Below are 27,523 nucleotides of genomic sequence, written 5' to 3'. Positions count from 1 at the left end.
GACTCCACCAGCAGAATAGTGAGTGCAGCTCTGGAGTATAATACAGGATATAACTCAGGATCAGTACAGGATAAGTAATGTAATGTATGTACATAGTGACTCCACCAGCAGAATAGTGAGTGCAGCTCTGGAGTATAATACAGGATGTAACTCCGGATCAGTACAGGATAAGTAATGTATGTACACAGTGACTCCACCAGCAGAACAGTGAGTGCAGCTCTGGAGTAGAATACAGGATGTAACTCAGGATCAGTACAGGATAAGTAATGTAATTTATGTACACAGTGACTCCACCAGCAGAATAGTGAGTGCAGCTCTGGAGTATAATGCAGGATATAACTCAGGATCAGTACAGGATAAGTAATGTAATTTATGTACACAGTGATTCCACCAGCAGAACAGTGAGTGCAGCTCTGGAGTAGAATACAGGATGTAACTCAGGATCAGTACAGGATAAGTAATGTAATTTATGTACACAGTGATTCCACCAGCAGAATAGTGAGTGCAGCTCTGGAGTATAATGCAGGATATAACTCAGGATCAGTACCGGATGAGAAGTACACTGGAATGTCAGCAGAGCCTTTTCTAGTCGGCAGAGGACATCTTGTCGTATGTAGCCGGCGCTGACCACAAGTAATCAAGAATAGGCTGAAAGACAATAGCACAGCCTATCCTGGATTACTTGAAGCTAGCAGCGGCCGAAAAGTGGAGACAATAAATTCTTGGGCCCCAGTCACCCGATGCTGTTTCCATCCTGAAGGTTATAAGGACGCGTGATTAATTCACAGGGGGACGGACAGGTAAACCGTGAGCGATGACTTACCTGATGAACCGTTCCATCAATCTCAACAGGAATGATAAAGTCGGCGTTATTGACCGGCTGCAAAACAGAAGAAACGGAGAACTTAACACTGAACAACAACTCAACTTCAGTTATAGATGCCAATCCGCTGCCAGGAGCCGCACCCACCGAGATCAACTGATCACCGGCAACTCTATAAAAGGGGTCTGCAGGTTTTATGTAAATAAAGCTTAATAATTGTCTATTTAAACGTTTTGCAATTTTCTTATATACTTCGTGTTTCAATTCTTTGCCATTTTCAAGAGATCTGCTGGCTGTCAATAAATGGAAACACAGACGTAGGGCTTTTTACATGGTTTCAGAGCTCTCCCTTGAAACAAGCAGCACACGGTCTGGACAGATTTTTAGACACTGGGTTAAACAAGACTGTATGTTTTTTAATGCTTTACCCTTTTAAGATTCCTGCTTGCTGTCAGCGTATACGGTAGAAGCATTTTTTAGTTACACCTGGTGTCTGAAAACCTGTCCAGATCCTGCGCTGCTCACACCAGTGCAGGGCTCATTACAAGAGAGAGCTACGAAATACTGTAACAAGCCCGGTACCCGATAATTCTATTCATTGACAACAAACAGAAATCTTAAAAATAGCAAACATTTAATTGGTAATATACAAAACCTTGTTTGGTTAGTTTTATTTACATAAGACTGGATGACCTCTGTAATAATTATAATGATTACACTTTCTTCCTTAACCAGTGCCACACTTCTCCACAGGATGATTGTGGTATTGCAGCTAAGCCCAATTAACTTCAATGGAGATGAGCTGCAATACCAGAAACAACCTTTGGACAGGTGTGGCGCTGTTTTTGGAAGGAAGCTGCCATGTTTTTCTAATCCTTGACAACCCCAGTATAAAAATTTACCTTAAATGAACTGTGAACTAAAGTCTCATCCAGGTCAATGACCACGCAGATCTTGCCAGCATCCTGGGGCTTCACCTCCGCAAGAAGATACTTCGTTGCCTAAGAGATAAAAAGCAAAACTTCATAAACCCACGGTGGTGTTTTGGTTTTGCAGCATTCAAGCATCCAAGGGTAACGAATGTGAATTTATGAATAATATTTGTGTTACACCCCCTCAATCAAATCCATGTCGCCCCTGCGTGACAATGTCTAAGAGATGCATTTTCTCCCCTCCATTGTGCTACAAACCAAATCTCTGTAATTCCAGGACAGTTCCTGTATTGTCCACTAGGTGGGGCTATATGAATGTCAACCTGGAGACACCTAATTAATTAGGAGGAGTTGCTTGTAAACACCTCTGGAGTGAATGTTCGGACAAGGATTTCATTACAGCTTCCCACATTTACTGATCTCTCCAGATTTTTCAACCGCACATTCTTCAACTCTAAGGCCTCATGCACACGACCGTAAAAACACCCGTTATTGCGGGTCGTTATTACGACCCGCAATAACGGGCTCATAGGCTTCTGTTAGCCACGGGTACCTTCCCGTTTGCTCACGGGAAGGTACCCGTGCCGTTAAAAAAGATAGAACATGCCCTATTTCATGCCGTAATAACGGCACGGGCATCCCATAGAAGTCTATGGGGCTCCCGTAATCATGGGTGGCTCCGTGTGTTCACCCGTGATTACGGGAGCGTTGCGAGGTGAGGCGAGGTCAGGGGACTACCCGGTCTGCAGGCCACAGCCCAGTGGCGTAACTACCGCCGGGACTACAATGAAAACTATGGCAGAGCGGGGAGGTATCTCCCCGCTCTGCCATAAACAAAAGACATGTATCCCCTATCCTGTAAAAAATAAAAATAAAAGACGTTCATACTTACCGACAACTTCCTGCTTCTCCAGTCCGGTCTCCCGCCCGTTGCCTTGGTGACGCGTCCCTCTCGACATCCGGGCCGACGTCCTGGATGACGTTTCAGGCCATGTGACCGCTGCAGCCAATCACAGGTCAATCACAGGCTGCAGCGGTCACATGGACTGCCGCGTCATCCAGGGATATCGGGCTGGATGTGAAGAGAGGGACGCGTCACCAAGACAACGGCCGGTAAGTATGAATTTCTTTAACTTTTATTACAGAAAAGGCTGTCCCTTCTCTCTATCCTGCACTGATAGAGAGAAGGGGCTGCCGATTAGTGCAGTGCTATTTTGCTGCCAAAAACGTGCTCGTAAATACGGGTGGAATACGTGTGACACCGGACCCATATTTACGAGCACGGGTTCGTAAATACTGGTGCAAAACGGGTGGAATACGTGTGACACCGGACCCGTATTTACGCCAGTATTTACGGGTGTGAAAAAATACGGTCGTGTGCATGAGGCCTAAGCATGAGATAAAACACACGGCCGCCATCTTTATAAGGGCATCTAATATGTGCACCACGTTAAAGCGGACTGCACCATGCCACAATGAAGTAAGGATTAAATAAGGAAGGTTTGAATATCCATGCAAACAGGTCGATGGACTCAGAGCATTACCAGTTATTACGTTCTATTAGGATATTTCTAGTTTACATATAGAATTAATCTACATAAACGTTTAAGTCACTGTGTACACACATTATTATATATGTATTATACTCCAGAGCTGCACTCACTATTCAGCTGGTGGAGTCACTGTGTACATACATTACATTACTTATCCTGTGCTGATCCTGAGTTACATCCTGTATTATACTCCAGAGCTGCACTCACTATTCAGCTGGTGGAGTCACGGTGTACATACATTACTTATCCTGTACTGATCCTGAGTTACATCCTGTATTATACTCCAGAGCTGCACTCACTATTCTGCTGGTGGAGTCACTGTGTACATACATTACATTACTTATTCTGTACTGATCCTGTGTTACATCCTGTATTATACTCCAGAGCTGCACTCACTATTCTGCTGCTGGAGTCACTGTGTACATACATTACATTACTTATCCTGTACTGATCCTGAGTTACATCCTGTATTATACTCCAGAGCTGCACTCACTATTCTGCTGGTGGAGTCACTGTGTACATACATTACATTACTTATCCTGTACTGATCCTGAGTTATATCCTGTATTATACTCCAGAGCTGCACTCACTATTCTGCTGGTGGAGTCACTGTGTACATACATGACATTACTTATCCTGTACTGATCCTGAGTTACAGCCTGTATTATACTCCAGAGCTGCACTCACTATTCTGCTGGTGGAGTCACTGTGTACATACATTACATTACTTATCCTGTACTGATCCTGAGTTACATCCTGTATTATACTCCAGAGCTGCACTCACTATTCTGCTGGTGGAGTCACTGTGTACATACATTACATTACTTATCCTGTACTGATCCTGTGTTACATCCTGTATTATACTCCAGAGCTGCACTCACTATTCTGCTGGTGGGGTCACTGTGTACATACATTACATTACTTATCCTGTACTGATCCTGTGTTACATCCTGTATTATACTCCAGAGCTGCACTCACTATTCTGCTGGTGGAGTCACTGTGTACATACATTACTTATCCTGTACTGATCCTGAGTTACATCCTATATTATACTCCAGAGCTGCACTCACTATTCTGCTGGTGGAGTCGCAGTGTACATACATTACATTACTTATCCTGTACTGATCCTGAGTTACATCCTGTATTATACTCCAGAGCTGCACTCACTATTCTGCTGGTGGAGTCACTGTGTACATACATTACTTATCCTGTACTGATCCTGAGTTACATCCTGTATTATACTCCAGAGCTGCACTCACTATTCTGCTGGTGGAGTCACGGTCTACAGGGTGGGCCATTTATATGGATACACCTAAATAAAATGGGAATGGTTGGTGATATTAACTTCCTGTTTGTGGCACATTACTATATGGGAGGGGGGAAACTTTTCAAGCTGGGTGTTGACCATGGCGGCCATTTTGAAGTCGGACATTTTGTATCCAACTTTAGTTTTTTCAATGGGAAGAGGGTCATGTGACACATCAAACTTATCGAGAATTTCACAAGAAAAACAATGGTGTGCTTGGTTTTAACGTTACTTTATTCTTTCATGAGTTATTTACACGTTTCTGACCACTTATAAAATGTGTTCAAAGTGCTGCCCATTGCGTTGGATTGTCAATGCAACCCTCTTCTCCCACTCTTCACACACTGATAGCAACACCGCAGAAGAAATGCTAGCACAGGCTTCCAGTATCAGTAGTTTCAGTTGCTGCACATCTCGTATATTCACAGCATAGACAATTGCCTTCAGATGACCCCAAAGATAAAAGTCTAAGGGGGTCAGATCGGGAGGCATTTCTTCTGCGGTGTTGCTATCAGTGTGTGAAGAGTGGAAGTGACAATACAACGCAATGGGCAGCACTTTGAACACATTTTATAAGTGGTCAGAAACGTGTAAATAACTCATGAAAGAATAAAGTAACGTTAAAACCAAGCACACCATTGTTTTTCTTGTGAAATTCTCGATAAGTTTGATGTGTCACATGACCCTCTTCCCATTGAAAAAACTAAAGTTGGATACAAAATGGCCGACTTCAAAATGGCCACCATGGTCAACACCCAGCTTGAAAAGTTTCCCCCCTCCCATATACTAATGTGCCACAAACAGGAAGTTAATATCACCAACCATTCCCATTTTATTTAGGTGTATCCATATAAATGGCCCACCCTGCACATACATTACTTATCCTGTACTGATCCTGAGTTACATCCTGTATTATACTCCAGAGCTGCACTCACTATTCTGCTGGTGGAGTCACTGTGTACATACATTACATTACTTATCCTGTACTGATCCTGAGTTACATCCTGTATTATACTCCAGAGCTGCACTTACTATTCTGCTGGTGGAGTCACTGTGTACAGACATTACATTACTTATCCTGTACTGATCCTGAGTTACATCCTGTATTATACTCCAGAGCTGCACTCACTATTCTGCTGGTGGAGTCACTGTGTACATACATTACATTACTTATCCTGTGCTGATCCTGAGTTACATCCTGTATTATACTCCAGAGCTGCACTCACTATTCTGCTGGTGGAGTCACTGTGTGCATACATTATATTACTTATCCTGTACTGATCCTAAGTTACATCCTGTATTATACTCCAGAGTTGCACTCACTATTCTGCTGCTGGAGTCACTGTGTACATACATTACATTACTTATCCTGTACTGATCCTGAGTTACATCCTGTATTATACTCCAGAGTTGCACTCACTATTCTGCTGCTGGAGTCACTGTGTACATACATCACATTACTTATCCTGTACTGATCCTGAGTTATATCTTGTATTATACTCCAGAGCTGCACTCACTATTCTGCTGGTGGAGTCACTATATACATACATTACATTACTTATCCTGTACTGATCCTGAGTTACATCCTGTATTATACTCCAGAGCTGCACTCACTATTCTGCTGGTGGAGTCACTGTGTACATACATTACATTACTTATCCTGTACTGATCCTGAGTTACATCCTGTATTATACTCCAGAGTTGCACTCACTATTCTGCTGCTGGAGTCACTGTGTACATACATTACATTACTTATCCTGTACTGATCCTGAGTTACATCCTGTATTATACTCCAGAGTTGCACTCACTATTCTGCTGCTGGAGTCACTGTGTACATACATTACATTACTTATCCTGTACTGATCCTGAGTTACATCCTGTATTATACTCCAGAGCTGCACTCACTATTCTGCTGGTGGAGTCACTGTGTACATACATTACATTACTTATCCTGTACTGATCCTGAGTTACATCCTGTATTATACTCCAGAGTTGCACTCACTATTCTGCTGCTGGAGTCACTGTGTACATACATTACATTACTTATCCTGTACTGATCCTGAGTTACATCCTGTATTATACTCCAGAGCTGCACTCACTATTCTGCTGGTGGAGTGACTGTGTACATACATTACATTAATTATCCTGTACTGATCCGGAGTTACATCCTGTATTATACTCCAGAGCTGCACTCACTATTCTGCTGGTGGAATCACTGTGTACATACATTACATTACTTATCCTGTACTGATCCTGAGTTACATCCTGTATTATACTCCAGAGCTGCACTCACTATTCTGCTGGTGGAGTCACTGTGTACATACATTACTTATCCTGTACTGATCCTGAGTTATATCCTGTGTTATACTCCAGAGCTGCACTCACTATTCTGCTGGTGGAGTCACTGTGTACATACATTACATTACTTATCCTGCACAGATCCTGAGTTACATCCTGTATTATACTCCAGAGCTGCACTCACTATTCTGCTGGTGGAGTCACTGTGTACATACATTACATTACTTATCCTGTACTGATCCTGAGTTACATCCTGTATTATACTCCAGAGCTGCACTCACTATTCTGCTGGTGGAGTCACTGTGTACATACATTACATTACTTATCCTGTACTGATACTGAGTTATAGCCTGTATTATACTCCAGAGCTGCACTCACTATTCTGCTGGTGGAGTCACTGTGTACATACATTACTTATCCTGCACTGATCCTGAGTTATATCCTGTATTATACTCCAGAGCTGCACTCACTATTCTGCTGGTGGAGTCACTGTGTACATACATTACATTACTTATCCTGCACAGATCCTGAGTTACATCCTGTATTATACTCCAGAGCTGCACTCACTATTCTGCTGGTGGAGTCACTGTGTACATACATTACATTACTTATCCTGTACTGATCCTGAGTTACATCCTGTATTATACTCCAGAGCTGCACTCACTATTCTGCTGGTGGAGTCACTGTGTACATACATTACATTACTTATCCTGTACTGATACTGAGTTATAGCCTGTATTATACTCCAGAGCTGCACTCACTATTCTGCTGGTGGAGTCACTGTGTACATACATTACTTATCCTGCACTGATCCTGAGTTATATCCTGTATTATACTCCAGAGCTACACTGACTAATCTGCTGGTGGAGTCCCCGTGTACATACATTACTTATCCTGCACTGATCCGGAGTTATATCCTGTATTATACTCCAGAGCTGCACTCACTATTCTGCTGGTGGAGTCACTGTACATACATTACTTATCCTGTACTGATCCTGAGTTACATCCTGTATTATACTCCAGAGCTGCACTCACTATTCTGCTGGTGGAGTCACTGTGTACATACATTACATTACTTATCCTGTACTGATACTGAGTTACATCCTGTATTATACTCCAGAGCTGCACTCACTATTCTGCTGGTGGAGTCACTGTGTACATACATTACTTATCCTGTACTGATCCTGAGTTACATCCTGTATTATACTCCAGAGCTGCACTCACTATTCTGCTGGTGGAGCCACTGTGTACATACATTACATTACTTATCCTGTACTGATCCTGAGTTACATCCTGTATTATACTCCAGAGCTGCACTCACTATTCTGCTGGTGGAGTCACTGTGTACATACATTACATTACTTATCCTGCACTGATCCTGAGTTATAGCCTGTATTATACTCCAGAGCTGCACTCACTATTCTGCTGGTGGAGTCACTGTGTACATACATTACTTATCCTGCACTGATCCTGAGTTATATCCTGTATTATACTCCAGAGCTACACTGACTAATCTGCTGGTGGAGTCCCCGTGTACATACATTACTTATCCTGCACTGATCCGGAGTTATATCCTGTATTATACTCCAGAGCTGCACTCACTATTCTGCTGGTGGAGTCACTGTGTACATACATTACATTACTTATCCTGTACTGATACTGAGTTATAGCCTGTATTATACTCCAGAGCTGCACTCACTATTCTGCTGGTGGAGTCACTGTGTACATACATTACTTATCCTGTACTGATCCTGAGTTACATCCTGTATTATACTCCAGAGCTGCACTCACTATTCTGCTGGTGGAGTCACTGTGTACATACATTACATTACTTATCCTGTACTGATACTGAGTTATAGCCTGTATTATACTCCAGAGCTGCACTCACTATTCTGCTGGTGGAGTCACTGTGTACATACATTACTTATCCTGCACTGATCCTGAGTTATATCCTGTATTATACTCCAGAGCTGCACTCACTATTCTGCTGGTGGAGTCACTGTGTACATACATTACATTACTTATCCTGTACTGATCCTGAATTACATCCTGTATTATACTCCAGAGCTACACTCGCTATTCTGCTGCTGGAGTCACTGTGTACATACATTACATTACTTATCCTGTACTGATCCCGAGTTATATCCTGTATTATACTCCAGAGCTGCACTCACTATTCTGCTGGTGGAGTCACTGTGTACATACATTACATTACTTATCCTGCACTGATCCTGGGGGTGGGAAAGGGGGCTGTTAAAAAAAAAATGGTAAAAAAAAAAAAAAAATACAAGATTTTTCTATTTTGTTTAATCTCATTAATGTTTTTGCTTTCTCCGTAGTAAAATGCTGCTGCATAAAATAGCAATTCCTTAACGTAATGTTATATTTGGAGGTTGTGCCGTCAGCCCCAGGATCGGTCCTATATGAAGTTTATCGTCCCGTGACACATGACGCGCTGGCAGAAGAGATCCGCTACCAATACCAAAATAACAACATGTCTGACATGATTTAAGTGATTTTTATCTCTAATACTGGAGCTTCCCTTAAAGAAGTCGTCACATGATACACCCCCCATAACCCCCCCCCCCCCAGACACGATTATAAGAAGCTGCGCTCACCTTGGGGACCGACCCATTCTCTTCTGTTAGGAGGGGGGCGTTGTTATTAACAGGAAGGGGCTCGGAATCGTCCCGACACAGACAACAGAACAGAGAGTGGAAGATGCTTCGACTCCGCGGTTTCTTTGAGGATGAGGAGTGGTGAACACCTGAGGAAAGAGAAGACAAGACATGAATAGAACTGCGCGCACCAAAGGTCGGGACGAGCGGTCACAATGTGGGTTCATTGCAGGGTGACAATCAATATGGCCGCCGTTAAACCACTTTATGTAGTTGAGCTTTAATTACTGTATAACGAAAAGTTCTTCAACTTCTAATATACTTTGGGTTTCAATTCTGCAACTTTTTCAATATCTTTGCTTGATGTCAGTGAATGAAAACATTTTTCTATTTTTTTTTTTCGGGGGCTAAAAACAGGTCCTGACCTAAAACTTCTCACAGCTGAGGGATTGCTACAACTGTATTCCTTCTAGACAGACAATCCTCTATGAGCAAACATACACAAAATTGTACAACTTTTCAATATGCAATGATTAAAGGGTTTGTTTTAGTAAATTCTTATATTCCCTGTGAAATTACAATCCTGGAGCATCTTTTCTTAGAACTCGGTGTTGTGCCTTTCCTCTGTTATTCCTCTTAGAAATGTTCAAATAAATTGACAACTGGGTGTTACCAGTTTGGGGGTGTGTCAGTACACAGTCTGACATTGTCCAATCAGTGCAGAGAGTGACACTGTAGGGACACGCCCCTTTGACGAGGGGAATGGTAACACCCAGTTGTTTGTTTATTCATAAATTTCTAGGAGGAATATCAGAGGAACGGCACAATGAAGAGATCTAACAAAATATGTTCCAGAATCGTTATTTAATGAGGTATACAGAATTTTACTAAAACAGACATTTCAGGAGAGGCGACGGGTCCTTTTAGACCTTTATTTACTTAAAACCCCTTTAATGCTACTCCGCAGTCCTCTCCCACCTTTCCCAGGCTCCTGAATGACGCCTCTATCTAGTAATGCCCCGATCATAGAGCGACACACAGCATCACTCGGAAGGTTTGTCATTCAGAAGACTAAGAAAGCGAAGTACCGGGAAAACGAAATACGAAGCTCTATAGTAACGACATCAGATCGGTGGATGTGACAACAGAGCGGCCGGAGGGGGAGGGGGATTACTGCGTCCTTAAGAGATCAGCGCAGATCATCGCACCTTAATCCGACCGCAGTTAACAAGATTTTCAATTAAACAGGAGAGACGGCGGCGACTTCAACTGACGGACCGAGGAAAAACAACTCCGTGATCAAGTCAGCTGAAATCTACTGCAATGTAGCGAACGGTCTACTGAGCTTGTGTATCTAAGTCTACCATGTCTGATACTGTATTCTGAGCTGGTGTATCTAAGCCTATCATGTGTGATACTGTCTACTGAGCTTGTGTATCTAAGTCTACCATGTCTGATACTGTATTCTGAGCTAGTGTATCTAAGCCTATCATGTGTGATACTGTCTACTGAGCTTGTGTATCTAAGTCTACCATGTCTGATACTGTATTCTGAGCTAGTGTATCTAAGCCTATCATGTGTGATACTGTCTGCCGAGCTGCTGTATCTAAGATTGTCAGGTTTGAAACGGTCTGCTGAGCCTATGTATCTAAACCTGTCAGGTGTGATACGCTTTGCTGGGCTTCTGTATCGAAGTCTGTCAGGTGTGATACGGTCTGCTGAGGCTACGTATCTAAACCTGTCAGGTGTGATACAGTTTGATGGGCTGCTGTATCTAAGCCTGTCAGGTGTGATACAGTTTGATGGGCTGCTGTATCGAAGCCTGTGAGGGTGAGGTGTGATACGGTCTTCTGAGCTGCTGTATCTAAGCCTATCATGTGTAATACGGTCTTCTGAGCCAGTGTATCTAAGCCTGACACGTGTGATACGGTCTGCTGGGCCTCTGTACTAGGAGTAATATGGCGCACTACTATCACACTCATTTTCCCTGATCAGAAAGCGTCCATATCTTTCCTATAATTTAGCGGATCGCGGCTGTAAATGCACCGCTTGCGTTCTGCTGTGTTAAGGTCGCGGAGTTCGATCGCGCATGAAGGCTGAAAACAATGTCACCGCTCCCAGGAATGTCGTTGCGACACTAGTTAATGCCTAACATGTTGGCTTAACCCCATCACTTCCGCCACCTCGCTATATGGCCCTGGAGGCGGCACGGCATCTGCGACCTGATTACAGGGGGCACAGGTAATGTGAGGGCAGGAGCGGGTGTCACAGGAGGCAGGGACTGGGTGCTTGTACCACTATGGCAGGGAAGGGGTTACCACCAGTTTAGCTGTACCGAGGGTTGATGAAACCAAATCTTCAGCCCATGTTCTACTAACAGGTTACAGTTACCACCCGGCGGGCACCAACATGCAACCCTGGGCATCGGGCACAGCTCTATATAATTGGGGGAATGAGATGAGGGGGGGTGCAGGCTGTGAATCATACAAGCCACACGTGCCAATGGTGCGGGGATCGGGATATGTAGGATCGAAATAAGGAGACGATCGGAAGTGATCAGCTTTGCACAGGGATCTGTAGGTAGATTAGAATAGACCGGATTCCTACATTAGCTCATAAACAGGGATAAGACCCCAATAAAATAGGGCAGGGGGTGAAAGGTCTTAATGCAGTGGTTTACAACCTGCAGCTGCTGTGAAACAAAACACAGGATGCCATAACACAGCTCATACCTGGTAAACCTGATGTCCCCCTCCCATGTCTGGATGTAAGGCAACTGGCTGCAGCAGGAGCCCTCCCCCCACTGCTCTGCCATAGGAGGCCAGACATGCCAAGCACCGTCCTTTGAAGCCCCCCACCTCCATCAGTCAGAAATGGTTCTCCGCAAGATTTCTACAAGACTGTTGTTCACTGTTGTCAGCCACTTCAGGCTGCGGAGAGGCTGACTGTTGTATTCTTCAATAGGATGAGTGACAGGAAGTCAGAAACCTCCCCTCCCCCCCATAATCACAACTTTATATCACATATCTCCAGCACGGAGAACCTCCAGAGACATTTACATCATATGTGACGGATATCAGCCGCTCCTCTTATAACGCTCCCGCACTATTATAAGCTGCCCATTATGGGTCCACTGCCCCTTTAAGAGATGTTTGACGATAGATTTTGTACAAGCAGAATTAATTTAATAGGGAAATTTTAGGTGGAAAAAAATATAATTGCAGAGGATACGAGGTGGTGGCTGCGGCTTAGGTTCTGCGGTCACCCCCTTCCCCTCCCCCTTCAAACTTTCATTCATCCACTGACTACAAAGTATCCTGAGGACGTCCCCGGCCCCTGCCACCCTCCTGTTTCCATGACGTCCCGATGTTTTTCCTCTATCCATCTTTCTTTATCCACTTTTAGCGCCAACCTTTGCTCCCATGATGCTTTGCTGCGGAGATAGACATTACAGAAGGACTGGAACCCCCCCCCCTTTGTTTTGCAGCCATATCCGGCCTTTGCAGCCCTGCCAGAATACACAGCGAGAGGAAGACCCTGGAGCCGAGAATATTAAACAGTTCCGTGTTTTGGCCTAGCATGAACGATGGCCATTCTGGGAAAGAAGGGGTTAAAAGAAAAGCTGCTCACCCGCACGCAACTTCAGAGGCTATAACACTGTGATAAGACTATAAACTGCTCAGGGACTACAGCTGCATGGTGTGGCACGGATATGGAGTGATTTCATATTTTACTCCAGTCACATCCAGAGCTGCATTCATAATTCTGCAGGATGCTTGTTATTTCTCAAGCTGCATGACCTGACATCTCACTGCAGCCCTGCTGGTTCAGTGTCTGCATAAAGCGTGCTCTTCTGTGCTGCACTTTATGATGCAGATTTTACAACAGACGCTTATGAAGCAGAAGCAAAAACAAACCATACGTAGAAAATAATCAAATCAGAACATATAGTCTGCCCAGATGTCTAACAATGTATGGCACCAGAGCTGGGAGGAGTGTGTGGCTGCACTGTAATGGAGTCCAAGTGGCAGCCAGAAGAATACCGAGTGCAGCTTTGGAGGTGACTGGAGCATACACGGTAAGTAAATCAGGGTATACGCAAATGTACTCGACTTTATCTCTAAAAACACATTGAAGCTATAAAATACTACAGTGGATTTCATGTTGCGATCTTAAAAACCTTTATAAAAATAACTACGATTTCTTCTCTCCAGTGTCGGCTGATTTTTAGCTCCGCTGCATTAGGACACAGCTATGATCAATGACTCCAGCCTAGCGGAGTCTGAAATCCACCTCCAGCCTCTTCAGAGGATCAGGCTGCTGCTGTCCCCCATGCTTTACACTGCAGCTCTGCTTGATTGCTGTGTATTAGCACAAGCTCAGAGGAAGTCAGTACATGGAGAGATGATTTCCCTGAAAAGCAAGGACAGGATGGTAATCAACTGCAAACAACTAAACCAAAAGAGAGAAAATAAAAAAAAATGGAGAAGAGGTGGAGCCTTGATAAGGGGGAGGAGCCTGTTGAAAAATTGAGCGCGGATTTCCAGCCAGCACTTCACGGTCACACCTTTTGGGAGAATTTCCTCCATAACAATAAAGCAAACAAGGACTTTACATGAGGAAGCGATAGCGGATAACCTCAGGGGTCACTTATCAGCACGTTACAGATACACCATGTGAACGTGCACGCGATCACGGCGCAGAGTCACCCATCAATAGACCAAGAGTGAACCCACAGGGGAGGACACCCAGCTTTCCCAGATTCCTGAAAGGAGAAGTTCTGCAGAAGTACAGGAGAAGGAGATGTATCTGGCTAAATAGGAAGATTTAACATTCTGGGGCATGGAAAAGCTGGGTAACAAGCCCTCTAGGAGCCGTACTGGCAGCCATATTGGATGTCACCCAGGTTTTCCAAAAAACGTACATGTTCAACCACATGACATAAGGGTATGTTCACACGCAGAAACAAAAACGGCTCAATAAGTGACAAGTGCCACGTCAAAAAACGCTCCGTCTGAAGAAAACGCAGTTTAAATCAATGGGAAGAGGTTTGGAGGTGTTTAGCATCCGTATTTTCAGCCGTTTACGCCCCGAAAAACGGCGTGTGAGTATACCCTAATAATAGGAGAAGGCGCCAGGATTTATACAGGGAAACCGTCCTTACCTGACACACACAGGATTCATCAATGTAGCAATTTACCCACAACCGTTTATAACGCAGCGGCGCAAAGAAAGACGCCATCAATGAGAGAAATATTATAGGGCCCAGAAATAGGAGCAGTCAGGAATGGGGTCTCTTGCTATGTATGTGACCCGTCCGGTTAAATCCAGGGTCCGGGTGTCACCCAAAGGGGTGCGGGTGTTCATCCCGCAGTTCCAGTTCTGCTTATCAAAAGTGGCCCACTGGGCGCTCGCATTTCCAAGGATCCAGATGTCACCCACAGGGCCCGGGTGTCACCGTCCAGTCAGCCACAGGGCCCGGGTGTCACCGTCCAGTCAGCCACAGGGCCCGGGTGTCACCGTCCAGTCAGCCACAGGGCCCGGGTGTCACCGTCCAGTCAGCCACAGGGCCCGGGTGTCACCGTCCAGTCAGCCACAGGGCCCGGGTGTCACCGTCCAGTCAGCCACAGGGCCCGGGTGTCACCGTCCAGTCAGCCACAGGGCCCGGGTGTCACCGTCCAGTCAGCCCCAGTGTCCCCCCTCCCCCTGATACACGTGGCTGCACCGCGCTCCTTCCATGGCCGCTGACAATAATTTACAGCACGTGTCCTGGGTGATAAATAACGGGCCGTATATACGGTTATTATGTCATTTATCACATCTGGTTTTCTGATTTATCGCTGGTCGTGACATCTGCAGAAACCTGAAATGTCAGCAATACATCCGCACTACAAGAACATGGCGCAAACAGGCAGAATTGACGCTCAGGGGTCTGGGAAAGTTGGATGACAGCCACTAATCCCATGCAGACAGGGTGATTTACATCTGTTTCTATGAACGCTTGCCACCCAGAATTTATATGGCCCGGCTATGCAGCAACGTGGACATGGGGCACACTTGCCATTCAGGACTCTAGAAAAGCAATGGGGGCGATCATGGCGGTCATGTAGGTGGTCCGGTGTCTTTTGAAGGGAACCTTCATGTAATTTGCCTAGTTAAGTAGCAATATGAGAACAGGGATATATCGCAGTATAACTAGTCACATTTGCCTTTCAGGAGTCTGGGAAAGCTGTAGAGGTCTTCTAATGTTAATTCAGGCTGTAACGAACCATAAGCAGATAAATCACCCAGCTTTCCCAGATTACTGAATGGAAAATCTGCCTAGTTATAAATGTCTCTCTCAAGTGCTGCTGCCTTACTATGCAACGTTACCATTCGGGAGTCTGGGAAAGCTGAATGAAAAAGCTGTAATATTACCCGGATCGGCTGTCACCCAGCTTTCCTAGAATGAGATAGAACTAAGAAACAGACAAATGCAGTTTTTAACCACTTGCCAGAAGAGGGAGAGGCGCTACGTGTGGGATCCTCAGAAGAGCGGGGGAAAGGCGCCTCTTGTGCACGTCGCACACCTCCCTGCGTGGGCAGCAACAATGTCAGCTCCGCCACACCCTGCCAGGACGTACACCGCTGCCAGAGCCGACACAGGACGCCCCGAACCAGACACAGGGTCCCAGGATGATGTCCTCCACTAATCCCAATAAGTAGAAGCCCCTGGTCCGTCAGGGACTAAAAAAATCCTTTTCAGCCGTTCTTTCATTCTATCAGTTAATGGGAAAGCTGGGTGACAACCAAAGTGTCTAACATTATAGACCTCAAGGGGGTTGTCACCCAGCTTTCCTAGAGTCCTGTATAGCAGATGTGCCGCCTGTCCTATCCTGAAACTGCAGCATGAGGCAGATTTGTCATTCAGGTCTCTGGGAGAGCTGAGTGACGACAAAGTACGCCACTGTCACACAGCTTTCCTGGAGTACTGAAGGCAAATCTGCCTAGTTATGCCACCTTCATTCTACACCGCTAAATAGATATTCCTATCATGACTTGGAAAGCTGGGTGACGACTCCTATGTAACCTGTAGCAGGAGACTGATGGTCACCCAGCTTTCCATTTCTGGGAAGGACAATACGAACATATATAAGAGTCTGCCATAAGACTTGCCACTCAGCTTTTCCAGGCTTCTGAATGGAAAATCGCCTGCATTCACCTCCACATGAAGCGTTACATTCCCATGCTACAGCTAATCAGAGAGGGGGGGGGGGGGAGGGTAACAAATGTCAGACCCCACTACTATCCAGCTCCAAATATTGGACCGAACTAATATTTCAAGGTTACTGTCCCTTTAACAGCAGATGTTTGCAGCATCAGCACATGTCAAAAGAGCGATTTACTCATCAACCTCGTGTCCGCCCTCCGCCGCACGCCGTTTATGAAAACTTACATTTCCAGCAAAGCTGAAGATAAAAAACAACAACACAGATCTGAGAGGGAGGAGGGGCGATCACTGTGATCACATCACGACGCAACTGACCAAAAGCCATAAAGTCCCCACCCCCAAGTCTGACTATTACAGTTCAGTAACGTCAAAACATTTCTAATATAGCTTGTTACCAGTCAATGGAAAGTTTGGTACAATGTATCAGCGCAGGTAAAATGTCTAGACTGGATACATTTGTAACAACCCCATTAGCTGCAAAAAGTCAGGTCTGTACAGGTTTTCAGCATCGGAATATGAAGAAGAAAGATCCAATTCACTGACAGCAAGCAAGAATCTTGAAAATCGGGAGGAATTGAAATACAAAGATTAAACTTTATTTACATAAAACCGGAAAAATTATTGCTACAGGTTGTGTTCCCTCTAGAATTAAACATGTATTCTTGTACATAGGGGCAGTATTATAGTAGTTATATTCTTGTATATAGGGGGCAGTATTATAGTAGTTATATTCTTGTATATAGGGGGCAGTATTATAGTAGTTATATTCTTGTATATAGGGGCAGTATTATAGTAGTTATATTCTTGTATATAGGGAGCAGTATTATAGTAGTTATATTCTTGTATATAGGGAGCAGTATTATAGTAGTTATATTCTTGTATATAGGGAGCAGTATTATAGTAGTTATATTCTTGTATATAGGAGCAGTATTATAGTAGTTATATTCTTGTATATAGGAGCAGTATTATAGTAGTTATATTCTTGTATATAGGGGGCAGTATTATAGTAGTTATATTCTTGTATATAGGGGCAGTATTATAGTAGTTATATTCTTGTACATAGGGGCAGTATTATAGTAGTTAGTCTTGTATAGAGGAGCAGTATTATAGTAGTTATATTCTTGTATATAGGAGCAGTATTATAGTAGTTATATTCTTGTACATAGGGGCAGTATTATAGTAGTTAGTCTTGTATAGAGGAGCAGTATTATAGTAGTTATATTCTTGTATATAGGGGGCAGTATTATAGTAGTTATATTCTTGTATATAGGGGCAGTATTATAGTAGTTATATTCTTGTATATATAGGAGCAGTATTATAGTAGTTATATTCTTGTATATAGGGGGCGGTATTATAGTAGTTATATTCTTGTATATAGGAGCAGTATTATAGTAGTTATATTCTTGTATATAGGAGCAGTATTATAGTAGTTATATTCTTGTATATAGGGGCAGTATTATAGTAGTTATATTCTTGTATATAGGGGCAGTATTATAGTAGTTATATTCTTGTATATAGGGGCAGTATTATAGTAGTTATATTCTTGTATATAGAGGCAGTATTATAGTAGTTATATTCTTGTATATAGGAGCAGTATTATAGTAGTTATATTCTTGTATATAGGGAGCAGTATTATAGTAGATATATTCTTGTATATAGGAGCAGTATTATAGTAGATATATTCTTGTATATAGGGGCAGTATTATAGCAGTTATATTCTTGTATATAGGAGCAGTATTATAGTAGTTATATTCTTGTATATAGGAGCAGTATTATAGTAGTTATATTCTTGTATATAGGGGCAGTATTATAGTAGTTATATTCTTGTATATAGGGGCAGTATTATAGTAGTTATATTCTTGTATATAGGGGGCAGTATTATAGTAGTTATATTCTTGTATATATAGGAGCAGTATTATAGTAGTTATATTCTTGTATATAGGGGGCGGTATTATAGTAGTTATATTCTTATATATAGGGGGCAGTATTATAGTAGTTATATTCTTGTATATAGGGGCAGTATTATAGTAGTTATATTCTTGTATATAGGGGGCAGTATTATAGTAGTTATATTCTTGTACATAGGGGCAGTATTATAGTAGTTATATTCTTGTATATAGAGGGCAGTATTATAGTAGTTATATTCTTGTATATAGGGGGCGGTATTATAGTAGTTATATTCTTATATATAGAGGGCAGTATTATAGTAGTAATATTCTTGTATATAGAGGACAGTATTATAGTAGTTATATTCTTGTATATAGGGGCAGTATTATAGTAGTTATATTCTTGTATATAGGGGCAGTATTATAGTAGTTATATTCTTGTATATAGAGGGCAGTATTATAGTAGTTATATTCTTGTATATAGGGGCAGTATTATAGTAGTTCTATTCTTGTATGTAGGGGGCGGTATTATAGTAGTTATATTCTTATATATAGGGGGCAGTATTATAGTAGTTATATTCTTGTATATAGGAGCAGTATTATAGTAGTTATATTCTTGTATATAGGGAGCAGTATTATAGTAGTTATATTCTTGTATATAGGGGGCAGTATTATAATAGTTATATTCTTGTACATAGGGGGCAGTATTATAGTAGTTATATTCTTGTATATAGGAGCAGTATTCCAGTAGTTATATTCTTGTATATAGGAACAGTATTATAGTAGTTATATTCTTGTACATAGGGGGCAGTATTATAATAGTTATATTCTTGTACATAGGGGGCAGTATTATAGTAGTTATATTCTTGTATATAGGAGCAGTATTCCAGTAGTTATATTCTTGTATATAGGAGCAGTATTATAGTAGTTATATTCTTGTATATAGGGGCAGTATTATAGTAGTTATATTCTTGTATATAGGGGGCAGTATTATAGTAGTTATATTCTTGTATATAGGAGGAGTATTATAGTAGTTATATTCTTGTATATAGGGGTAGTATTATAGTAGTTATATTCTTGTATATAGGGGCAGTATTATAGTAGTTATATTCTTGTATATAGGGGCAGTAGTATAGTAGTTATATTCTTGTATATAGGGGCAGTATTATAGTAGTTATATTCTTGTACATAGGGGCAGTAGTATAGTAGTTATATTCTTGTACATAGGGGCAGTATTATAGTAGTTATATTCTTGTACATAGGGGCAGTATTATAGTAGTTATATTCCTGTATATAGGAGCAGTATTATAGTAGTTATATTCTTGTATATAGGGGCAGTATTATAGTAGTTATATTCTTGTATATAGGGGCAGTATTATAGTAGTTATATTCTTGTATATAGGGAGCAGTATTATAGTAGTTATATTCTTGTATATAGGAGCAGTATTATAGTAGTTATATTCTTGTATATAGGGGGCAGTATTATAGTAGTTATATTCTTGTATATAGGGGCAGTATTATAGTAGTTATAGTCTTGTATATAGGGGCAGTATTATAGTAGTTATATTCTTCTATATAGGGGCAGTATTATAGTAGTTATATTCTTCTATATAGGGGCAGTATTATAGTAGTTATAGTCTTGTATATAGGGGCAGTATTATAGTAGTTATATTCTTGTATATAGGGGGCAGTATTATAGTAGTTATATTCTTGTATATAGGAGCAGTATTATAGTAGTTATATTCTTGTATATAGGGGCAGTATTATAGTAGTTATATTCTTGTATATAGGAGCAGTATTATAGTAGTTATATTCTTGTATATAGGAGGCAGTATTATAGTAGTTATATTCTTGTATATAGAGGGCAGTATTATAGTAGTTATATTCTTGTATATAGAGGGCAGTATTATAGTAGATATATTCTTGTATATAGGGGACAGTATTATAGTAGTTATATTCTTGTATATAGGGGGCAGTATTATAGTAGTTATATTCTTGTATATAGGAAGCAGTATTATAGTAGTTATATTCTTGTATATAGGGGCAGTATTATAGTAGTTATATTCTTGTATATAGGAAGCAGTATTATAGTAGTTATATTCTTGTATATAGGGGCAGTATTATAGTAGTTATATTCATGTATATAGGGGCAGTATTACAGTAGTTATATTCTTGTATATAGGAGCAGTATTATAGTAGTTATATTCTTGTATATAGTAGGTAGTATTATAGTATTTATATTCTTGTATATAGTAGGTAGTATTATAGTAGTTATATTCTTGTATATAGGAGGTAGTATTATAGTAGTTATATTCTTGTATGTAGGGGGCAGTATTATAGTAGTTATATTCTTGTATATAGGAGCAGTATTATAGTAGTTATATTCTTGTATGTAGGGGGCAGTATTATAGTAGTTATATTCTTGTATATAGGGGGCAGTATTATAGTAGTTATATTCTTGTATATAGGGGCAGTAGTATAGTAGTTATATTCTTGTATATAGGGGGCAGTATTATAGTAGTTATATTCTTGTATATAGGGGCAGTATTATAGTAATTATATTCTTGTATATAGGAGCAGTATTATAGTAGTTATATTCTTGTATATGGGGGGCAGTATTATAGTAGTTATATTCTTGTATATAGGGAGCAGTATTATAGTAGATATATTCTTGTATATAGGAGCAGTAGTATAGTAGTTATATTCCTGTATATAGGGGCAGTATTATAGTAGTTATATTCCTGTATATAGGAGCAGTATTATAGTAGTTATATTCTTGTATATAGGAGCAGTATTATAGTAGTTATATTCTTGTATATAGGAGCAGTATTATAGTAGTTATATTCTTGTATATAGGGGGCAGTATTATAGTAGTTATATTCTTGTATATAGGAGCAGTATTATAGTAGTTATATCCTTGTATATAGGGGCAGTATTATAGTAGTTATATTCTTGTATATAGGGGGCAGTATTATAGTAGTTATATTCTTGTACACAGGACAATGGCTGAATGGGCTTGATAGAGACATCTACTTTTGTGAGCGGGTAAGAGCAGTTGTCACTTTCCTCGCAGACCTCATATTCTGGCTGCAGGGCACATGGTCCTTTACTTTGTGGTTCCGTCAGTGACAGGAGTTACATCAGATCAGTTGCTGACAGTTAGAAACCACAATGATTTTCGCCTCCATAGATAAGATTTTGTGGTCGCTGCACATCCTAATATAGGGGTGCCGGACTGAATTGTAGGAAGTTCTCAACGACAGATGAGCAGGAGAAACCCTATACTATGAGCCACGTTCCCATCTACAGTGAGGTGTATGGACCCTGGTGCCCACTGAAGGGTTTTCCCATCACTGAAACCCTAAAACTAGATATAACACGGGGCCCAGTGCAACTATCAGGCTAAGAATAGGGCCATGTATAGATCCCAGCAATCATGTGGTGGGAACAAACCATCACCGCCAAAGGAAAAAAAAAATCCCACATGCCTATAGGTGTCAGCCATCATGCCGTACTCAGCAGGATATATATAAATATATATACTGCCAATAGGTCCGGGTCCGATATCACCAGCAGAACCAGAATCTTTTACGACACAGGGAACGTATTTCATGATTATAAGGGGGTGTCTGCTTTAGAAAAACCCCTTTAGGGCATTTAGTGGTAATAAAGTGGGACCACCCCTCTTTAAAGCCACTGGTGGAAGATCATAGGCATCAAAGGACATTTATTCATTCTATGTGCACGGTGCCCCTCCTGGCGAGAACATCTGATTGGGTGGGAGGTGTATAGTATATACTAAGCTGACTTCTCATCGTGTATATAGTATATAGAGCATATAAGACTTACTCTTAAAATGACAGCAACATTCAGAGAGGAAAGTCCAGGTAATAATCCATTTACCGTCATCTGTATTTATTATCGGCTGTCAGAGAGACGAGCGCTGTGTAAGGAACGGCGGCCGCGAGCCCAGAGAAAACTTATATAAAGGAAAGGCTCAGCCTCCATTATTCATGGACCTTTATAATCCACACAGACCTGTAGAGGTGGCTGAGAGGCACTTACATTATTTATGATCAGCGGCCGATGATTCCGTGCGGAGATACAATTTATATATCATGGGGAACCCCCCCCCCTCCCCCGTTTATACCGTCGACTAATAATGTGCATTAATAAAAATCTCATCTCTTCTTTAGTTCTATCTGTTCTTGGGAAAGCTGGGTGACAACCAACATGGCCACAATACAGGTCCTGCAAGGGATGCCGTCCAGCTGTCCCAGACTCCTGACTGGCAAATCTGTCCATTTATAAACTGATGCACGGCTGAATAAGCCATGAATTTCATTCGTCAGGGATTTTATGGTGCCAAAACCCTGAAAACACCACAGTGCCCACATAGATAGTAACCCAGTGGCCACTGTAGATAGAAACCACATGTGCCTACTGTACCCATGTAGGTAGTGCCAGACATTGCCCATGTAGATAGCACCAGTGTCCCCTGTAAATAGTGCCACTATGCCCATGTAGATGGTGCCACACCCCCTTCCTGTAGATCGTGCCACACCCACTTGCTGAAGATCGCACCACACGCCCCCTCCCCTGCCAACAATTCCGCTTCTGTCCATAGACAGAAGTCAGCGGCCAGAGCGCGTGTGATGCTTTAGCCGGGGACTCCATAGTAGAAAGCTCTGACATCACTGTCCATATATGGACAGTGATGTCAGGGGCTTCCCTGGGCGCAGCGCTTAAAGTAGTGCTGTGCCAGGGAGTCCTCTTGTGAGGCCCAGGATCAGTTTTAACAGCCATCACAAGGATTGATTTCTGAAAAACGGATCCATTGACTTCTATGGGGACCATCAGGTCGTAAAAACAGCAAAGAATAGACGTGAAAGAACACGTCAAAAAATGGCCATGTGAATACACCCATAGAATGTCATTGTGCCGTTCATGACTCTGTGAAAGCTGGGTGGCTCGCTTTCTGTAGAACAGATCTAAAGAATCAAGGGCTGTAGGGGGTGCAAGGCTAGCAGCCACACCCGGTCCCTGCTTTCTGAGGGGGCCCCAAAGTTAATGTTTATAAATTTCATGCACCATTTTATAGAGAAACATTATTGTCGCACAGCAAACTTACATCATGATTGGTCGTTGTGGAGTCCGGGCCTAATAAGGAATATTTCACTCTTCTTTACAGATGTGTATCGCCTCATGCACACGACCGTTGTGCCACTCGGGCCATTTTTGACAGCGTCCGAGTGGCACCCGATAGTCTTCACGGACCCATTCGCTTTAGTGGGTGAATCGGGTCTGTGAAAAACGATCAGTCTCTGATCCAAGGAAAGATAGGACATGTTCTATCTTTCCTCGGACCACTGATGGGACTCGGCCGGCGCACATGTTCATGTGCATGAGGTGCAAGGCCTTGTTCACACAGTGCAGATTTGCTGCAGATTTCGCATGCATTTTTTAAGCCAAAACCAGAAATGGATCCAGGAAGAGCAGACCTATAAGGCCTTCCGAAATAGATTTCTTCTGTTTAAGATCCGCTCCTGTTTTTGGCTTAAAAAAATACATGCAACATCTGCACGGTGTGAACAAGGCCTAATATTCACAGGCGGCAGATTTGTTGCGGAAGTTTCCGCGCCTGTCCCACACATCTGAGCAGGTTTTGCAGAAATCCATGCACCGGCTGCAGAAACAATCTCATGTATGGAAGGGATATTCAGTGGCAGAAATTTCTGCAACACGCTTGCTTCATGTGAACAGAACCTTAGATAGTCTGAACTGAAGAGCTTACGATCGCGTTACTTTATCTACTGAACACGGAAACGAGCGACTTTCCCTTTCTGGGACTCGGAGGCTTCAAAGACACTGATTTTAGCTTTCATTTTAGTTAAACGAAGAAGTGAAAATAAAACCACATCCACATCCATAGCGCAAGGGTCCGGGCTGTAAAAACCGCAACATGACCGCCAGGACCCCCAGCTACACATGCAACTCAAACTTCATAACCCCCCCCTCCAAAAAAAAAAAAAAAAAGAAGAAGATCTCTATCGAATAAAAAACCCAAAACGCACTTCTCCATCGCGGGGACGTAAGGCACGGGCCGCACGCCAAAATTTCCTTATTCCATTTATTTGTTGTTCCCAGAAGTTCCTGTCAGGTCCAGTGAAGGATCTGGGAGCGGAGATGCGTCTTATCAGATCCACGGCGACACGATCACTAGGATCAGGGTCAGGGGTCAATCCTGCGGAGCGGTCAACAATGTGACACGCCACAAAGGGTTAAAGGCTCATCACCCCCCCCCCCCCCCCACAAATAACATGCGCACCCCAAAAAGTACTAGAACACAAGCCCAGAGAGGGGTCCAGGACGGATGACACATTCCAGTGCCCCACCCCCTTATCTGTCAAACCCCCTTTGCACTGTGATAATTCAATTAACCCTTCCATTGCCGGGGTTATATAAAATGTATAGACACCGGGTTGCAATGCCTCACCGTGATGTGCAATATTGGGGTGCAGAGTGAAATTATGGGGGTGCATATATTCAATGCAAGTTACACGGACTCCAGAGGGAGGATATCCCAGGGAAATGGTCCTAATAATGAATGCGATCAGAGAGGTCCGCAGCCCCCACCCGCCCCACGGTACAGGGGTAATATTGGGAGATGGGACCCCAATATTGGGAATTCTTGGCTCTTACCTTTCTCTTGCAGGGGGGAGTTCACATCTTCTCGGCTGACCTGGGTGAATATGGACGGATTGTCCATCACACCTCCCCGGATCTGGATCCTGCAGGAGTCTTCTCACTTCTTCCTACCTCTGGGCTTGGGGTTGGATGGAAAATTAAGGAATACAGGGCGGGTAGGGGACAGGACGGAGGGCATGGAGGGGACGGGCGCAGAGCGGGGGAAGGGAGGAAAAAAAAAAGAAAGGAAAAAAAAGAAAAACGGGAGATTGCTGGAAACTTTGTTACAACATGGAGTTCTCTGCTCACAGCTCGGATACAAACATGGAACCCGGAGGCGGTTTCAAGGGACCCCAATTAAAGCGGCGATACCTCCAGCGCCCACTGGAGGCCGCTCGTTCTGCTCGCGCTGATACAATGTTATTCAATGAGGGGGAGTGAGCTCATTCCTGCTCACCCCGGGGTCACTGAATGGGTGGAACTGAGATCAAGCCTGGGTGCATCTGCTGCAGAACCTAGGGTCAGGAAGCCACATAGAGGCGCAGATGCTGCAGAACCGCTTGGTGGTTTAAGGTTTTGAAAGCATGATATTACTGGGGTTATTATTATTGCGACTCCTGCAGAACTTCTTGGAGGTCAGTTCAGGAAACGACATGATAATATTGGGAGAGAGGGTTCTGCTGCTGCAGAACCTCTTGGTCGCTTAAGGCTAGGAATGCGAATGGTCTAATTGGGATTACGAATACAACTCCCGCAGAACCTCTTTAAAATCAGTGCAGGCAGCTACATGGTAATGTTAGGAGAGAGGGTACAGCTGCTGCAGAACCTCTTGATCACTCACAGGGAAGCGAATTGTATTATCAGGATTTTAAATACAGATCCTGCAGAACCTCTTTAAAGTGAGTGCAGAAAGCCACATGGTAATGCATGGTGATGGTGCAGCTACTGCAGAACCTCTTGGATTTCAGGGGAAGTTTTCTACATGGTGTTTCTGTGAATAGCGTGGCTGCTGCTTTAGAACCTCTTTGAAGTCACAAGAAATAACATGTTTCTGCTGTGAGGAAAGATAAAAGCTTCTCTTAGGGGTCAGGGTTAGGATTACTGCGTCCTGCTGTGTGTGTTTGCAGCTGCTGCAGAACCTCTTAGAGGTCAGGGTTAGAGGACTGTGTAGTACTGTGAGTGAGGAATTCTGGGAGGTTTCAGGTGTGACACGGGTTGGGGTTCCGCATGTGCAGCATTTCTAAGGCCCAACGGCTGCTGCAAAACCTCTTGGAGTTAGGGGTTCACATGGCACTACTGCGAGCGAGGGTGGAGTTGTGAAACCTTAGTTGGGACTTGTGTAGAATTAGACCAAGCCAAGTTGTTGGTGGTGTTTAGAAAAGATTGAAATGCTGCTTCAGAACATCTTGACGTTGAATGCATGAACTACATGGTAAAACTGGGAGTGAAGATGCAGCAGCTGCAGAACACATTGGAGGGATTAATGATGTGACAATGGAATGGAGTCCATAGTTTTCCCTACATGACTGCAGGATCAGACTACACAGGGTCTGTTTATAGTCTGTAACCATGGAGACATAGGTCTGCATAGGAGCTGTATACACAATACAGAAGGCGATTGCTATCATTCTGTTCTCCCTGCGTCTCTGACATCGGGTGTGGGGGAGACGCATGGGGCACGTTGGGTGGTACAGTTGCCGAGGCAACCAGAAGATTTTTGAAGTGTATGACTCCTATTAAGTAGAATAGGACCCGTGCACGAGACTCTGCCAGTGTCGTATGGTTGCCTTGGTAACTGTACCGCCTGGCAGCAGCTTATCTCCCGTGATCGGCCATATTGAGATCTAACATCCCCAATCCTTCTTTCCCTAGAATCTGCTGTCAGTAGAGAGTCCGGGGGCTCCACCGCATACACATTAGATTGTCAGTCAATCCGGCCAAATTGTATGGGATCCTTTAAAAAGTTCCCATTGAAATCAATGGACGGTCCATGTCATGGATAGCCGTGCCGCGGCCTCCGGAGGGAAAGGCGCTCTTTGTAGCTGCTCTCGATTCTGGCGAATTAATGGGGGTCTCAAATTATGAACTCAGAATTCCCTAGTCTGAAAACGGCCATCGACATGGCATAGACTCCACGACAAAACGCGCATAAAAATCCGCCAACTTAACTTTCTGAAGACATCCCGACTTTTTAGTGTTCGAACCTGCGG

At 42.9% G+C, this 27,523-nt stretch overlaps 1 protein-coding gene across 1 annotated transcript in view; it reads right to left on the bottom strand.

The window, feature by feature from the left end:
- CTDSP1 (CTD small phosphatase 1) overlaps positions 1 to 25,655 on the bottom strand; it is a 35,065-nt gene extending 9,410 nt beyond the window's left edge. The window contains exons 1-4 of the mRNA XM_075829099.1: positions 25,329 to 25,655; positions 9,531 to 9,679; positions 1,726 to 1,824; positions 824 to 880 (exon numbers count right to left, since the gene is read on the bottom strand). Coding sequence (XP_075685214.1) covers positions 824 to 880; positions 1,726 to 1,824; positions 9,531 to 9,679; positions 25,329 to 25,395 — 372 coding nt within the window. The 5' untranslated portion in view covers positions 25,396 to 25,655. The remainder of the gene's footprint in view (positions 1 to 823; positions 881 to 1,725; positions 1,825 to 9,530; positions 9,680 to 25,328) is intronic.
- Between the last annotated feature and the right edge of the window lie 1,868 nt (positions 25,656 to 27,523).

The sequence above is a fragment of the Rhinoderma darwinii genome, chromosome 6, assembly GCF_050947455.1.
Source record: "Rhinoderma darwinii isolate aRhiDar2 chromosome 6, aRhiDar2.hap1, whole genome shotgun sequence".
Taxonomy (NCBI): Eukaryota; Metazoa; Chordata; class Amphibia; order Anura; family Rhinodermatidae; genus Rhinoderma; species Rhinoderma darwinii.
The sequence above is the reverse complement of the archived record's forward strand: the minus strand, read 5'-3'. Positions and strand labels throughout refer to the sequence as shown.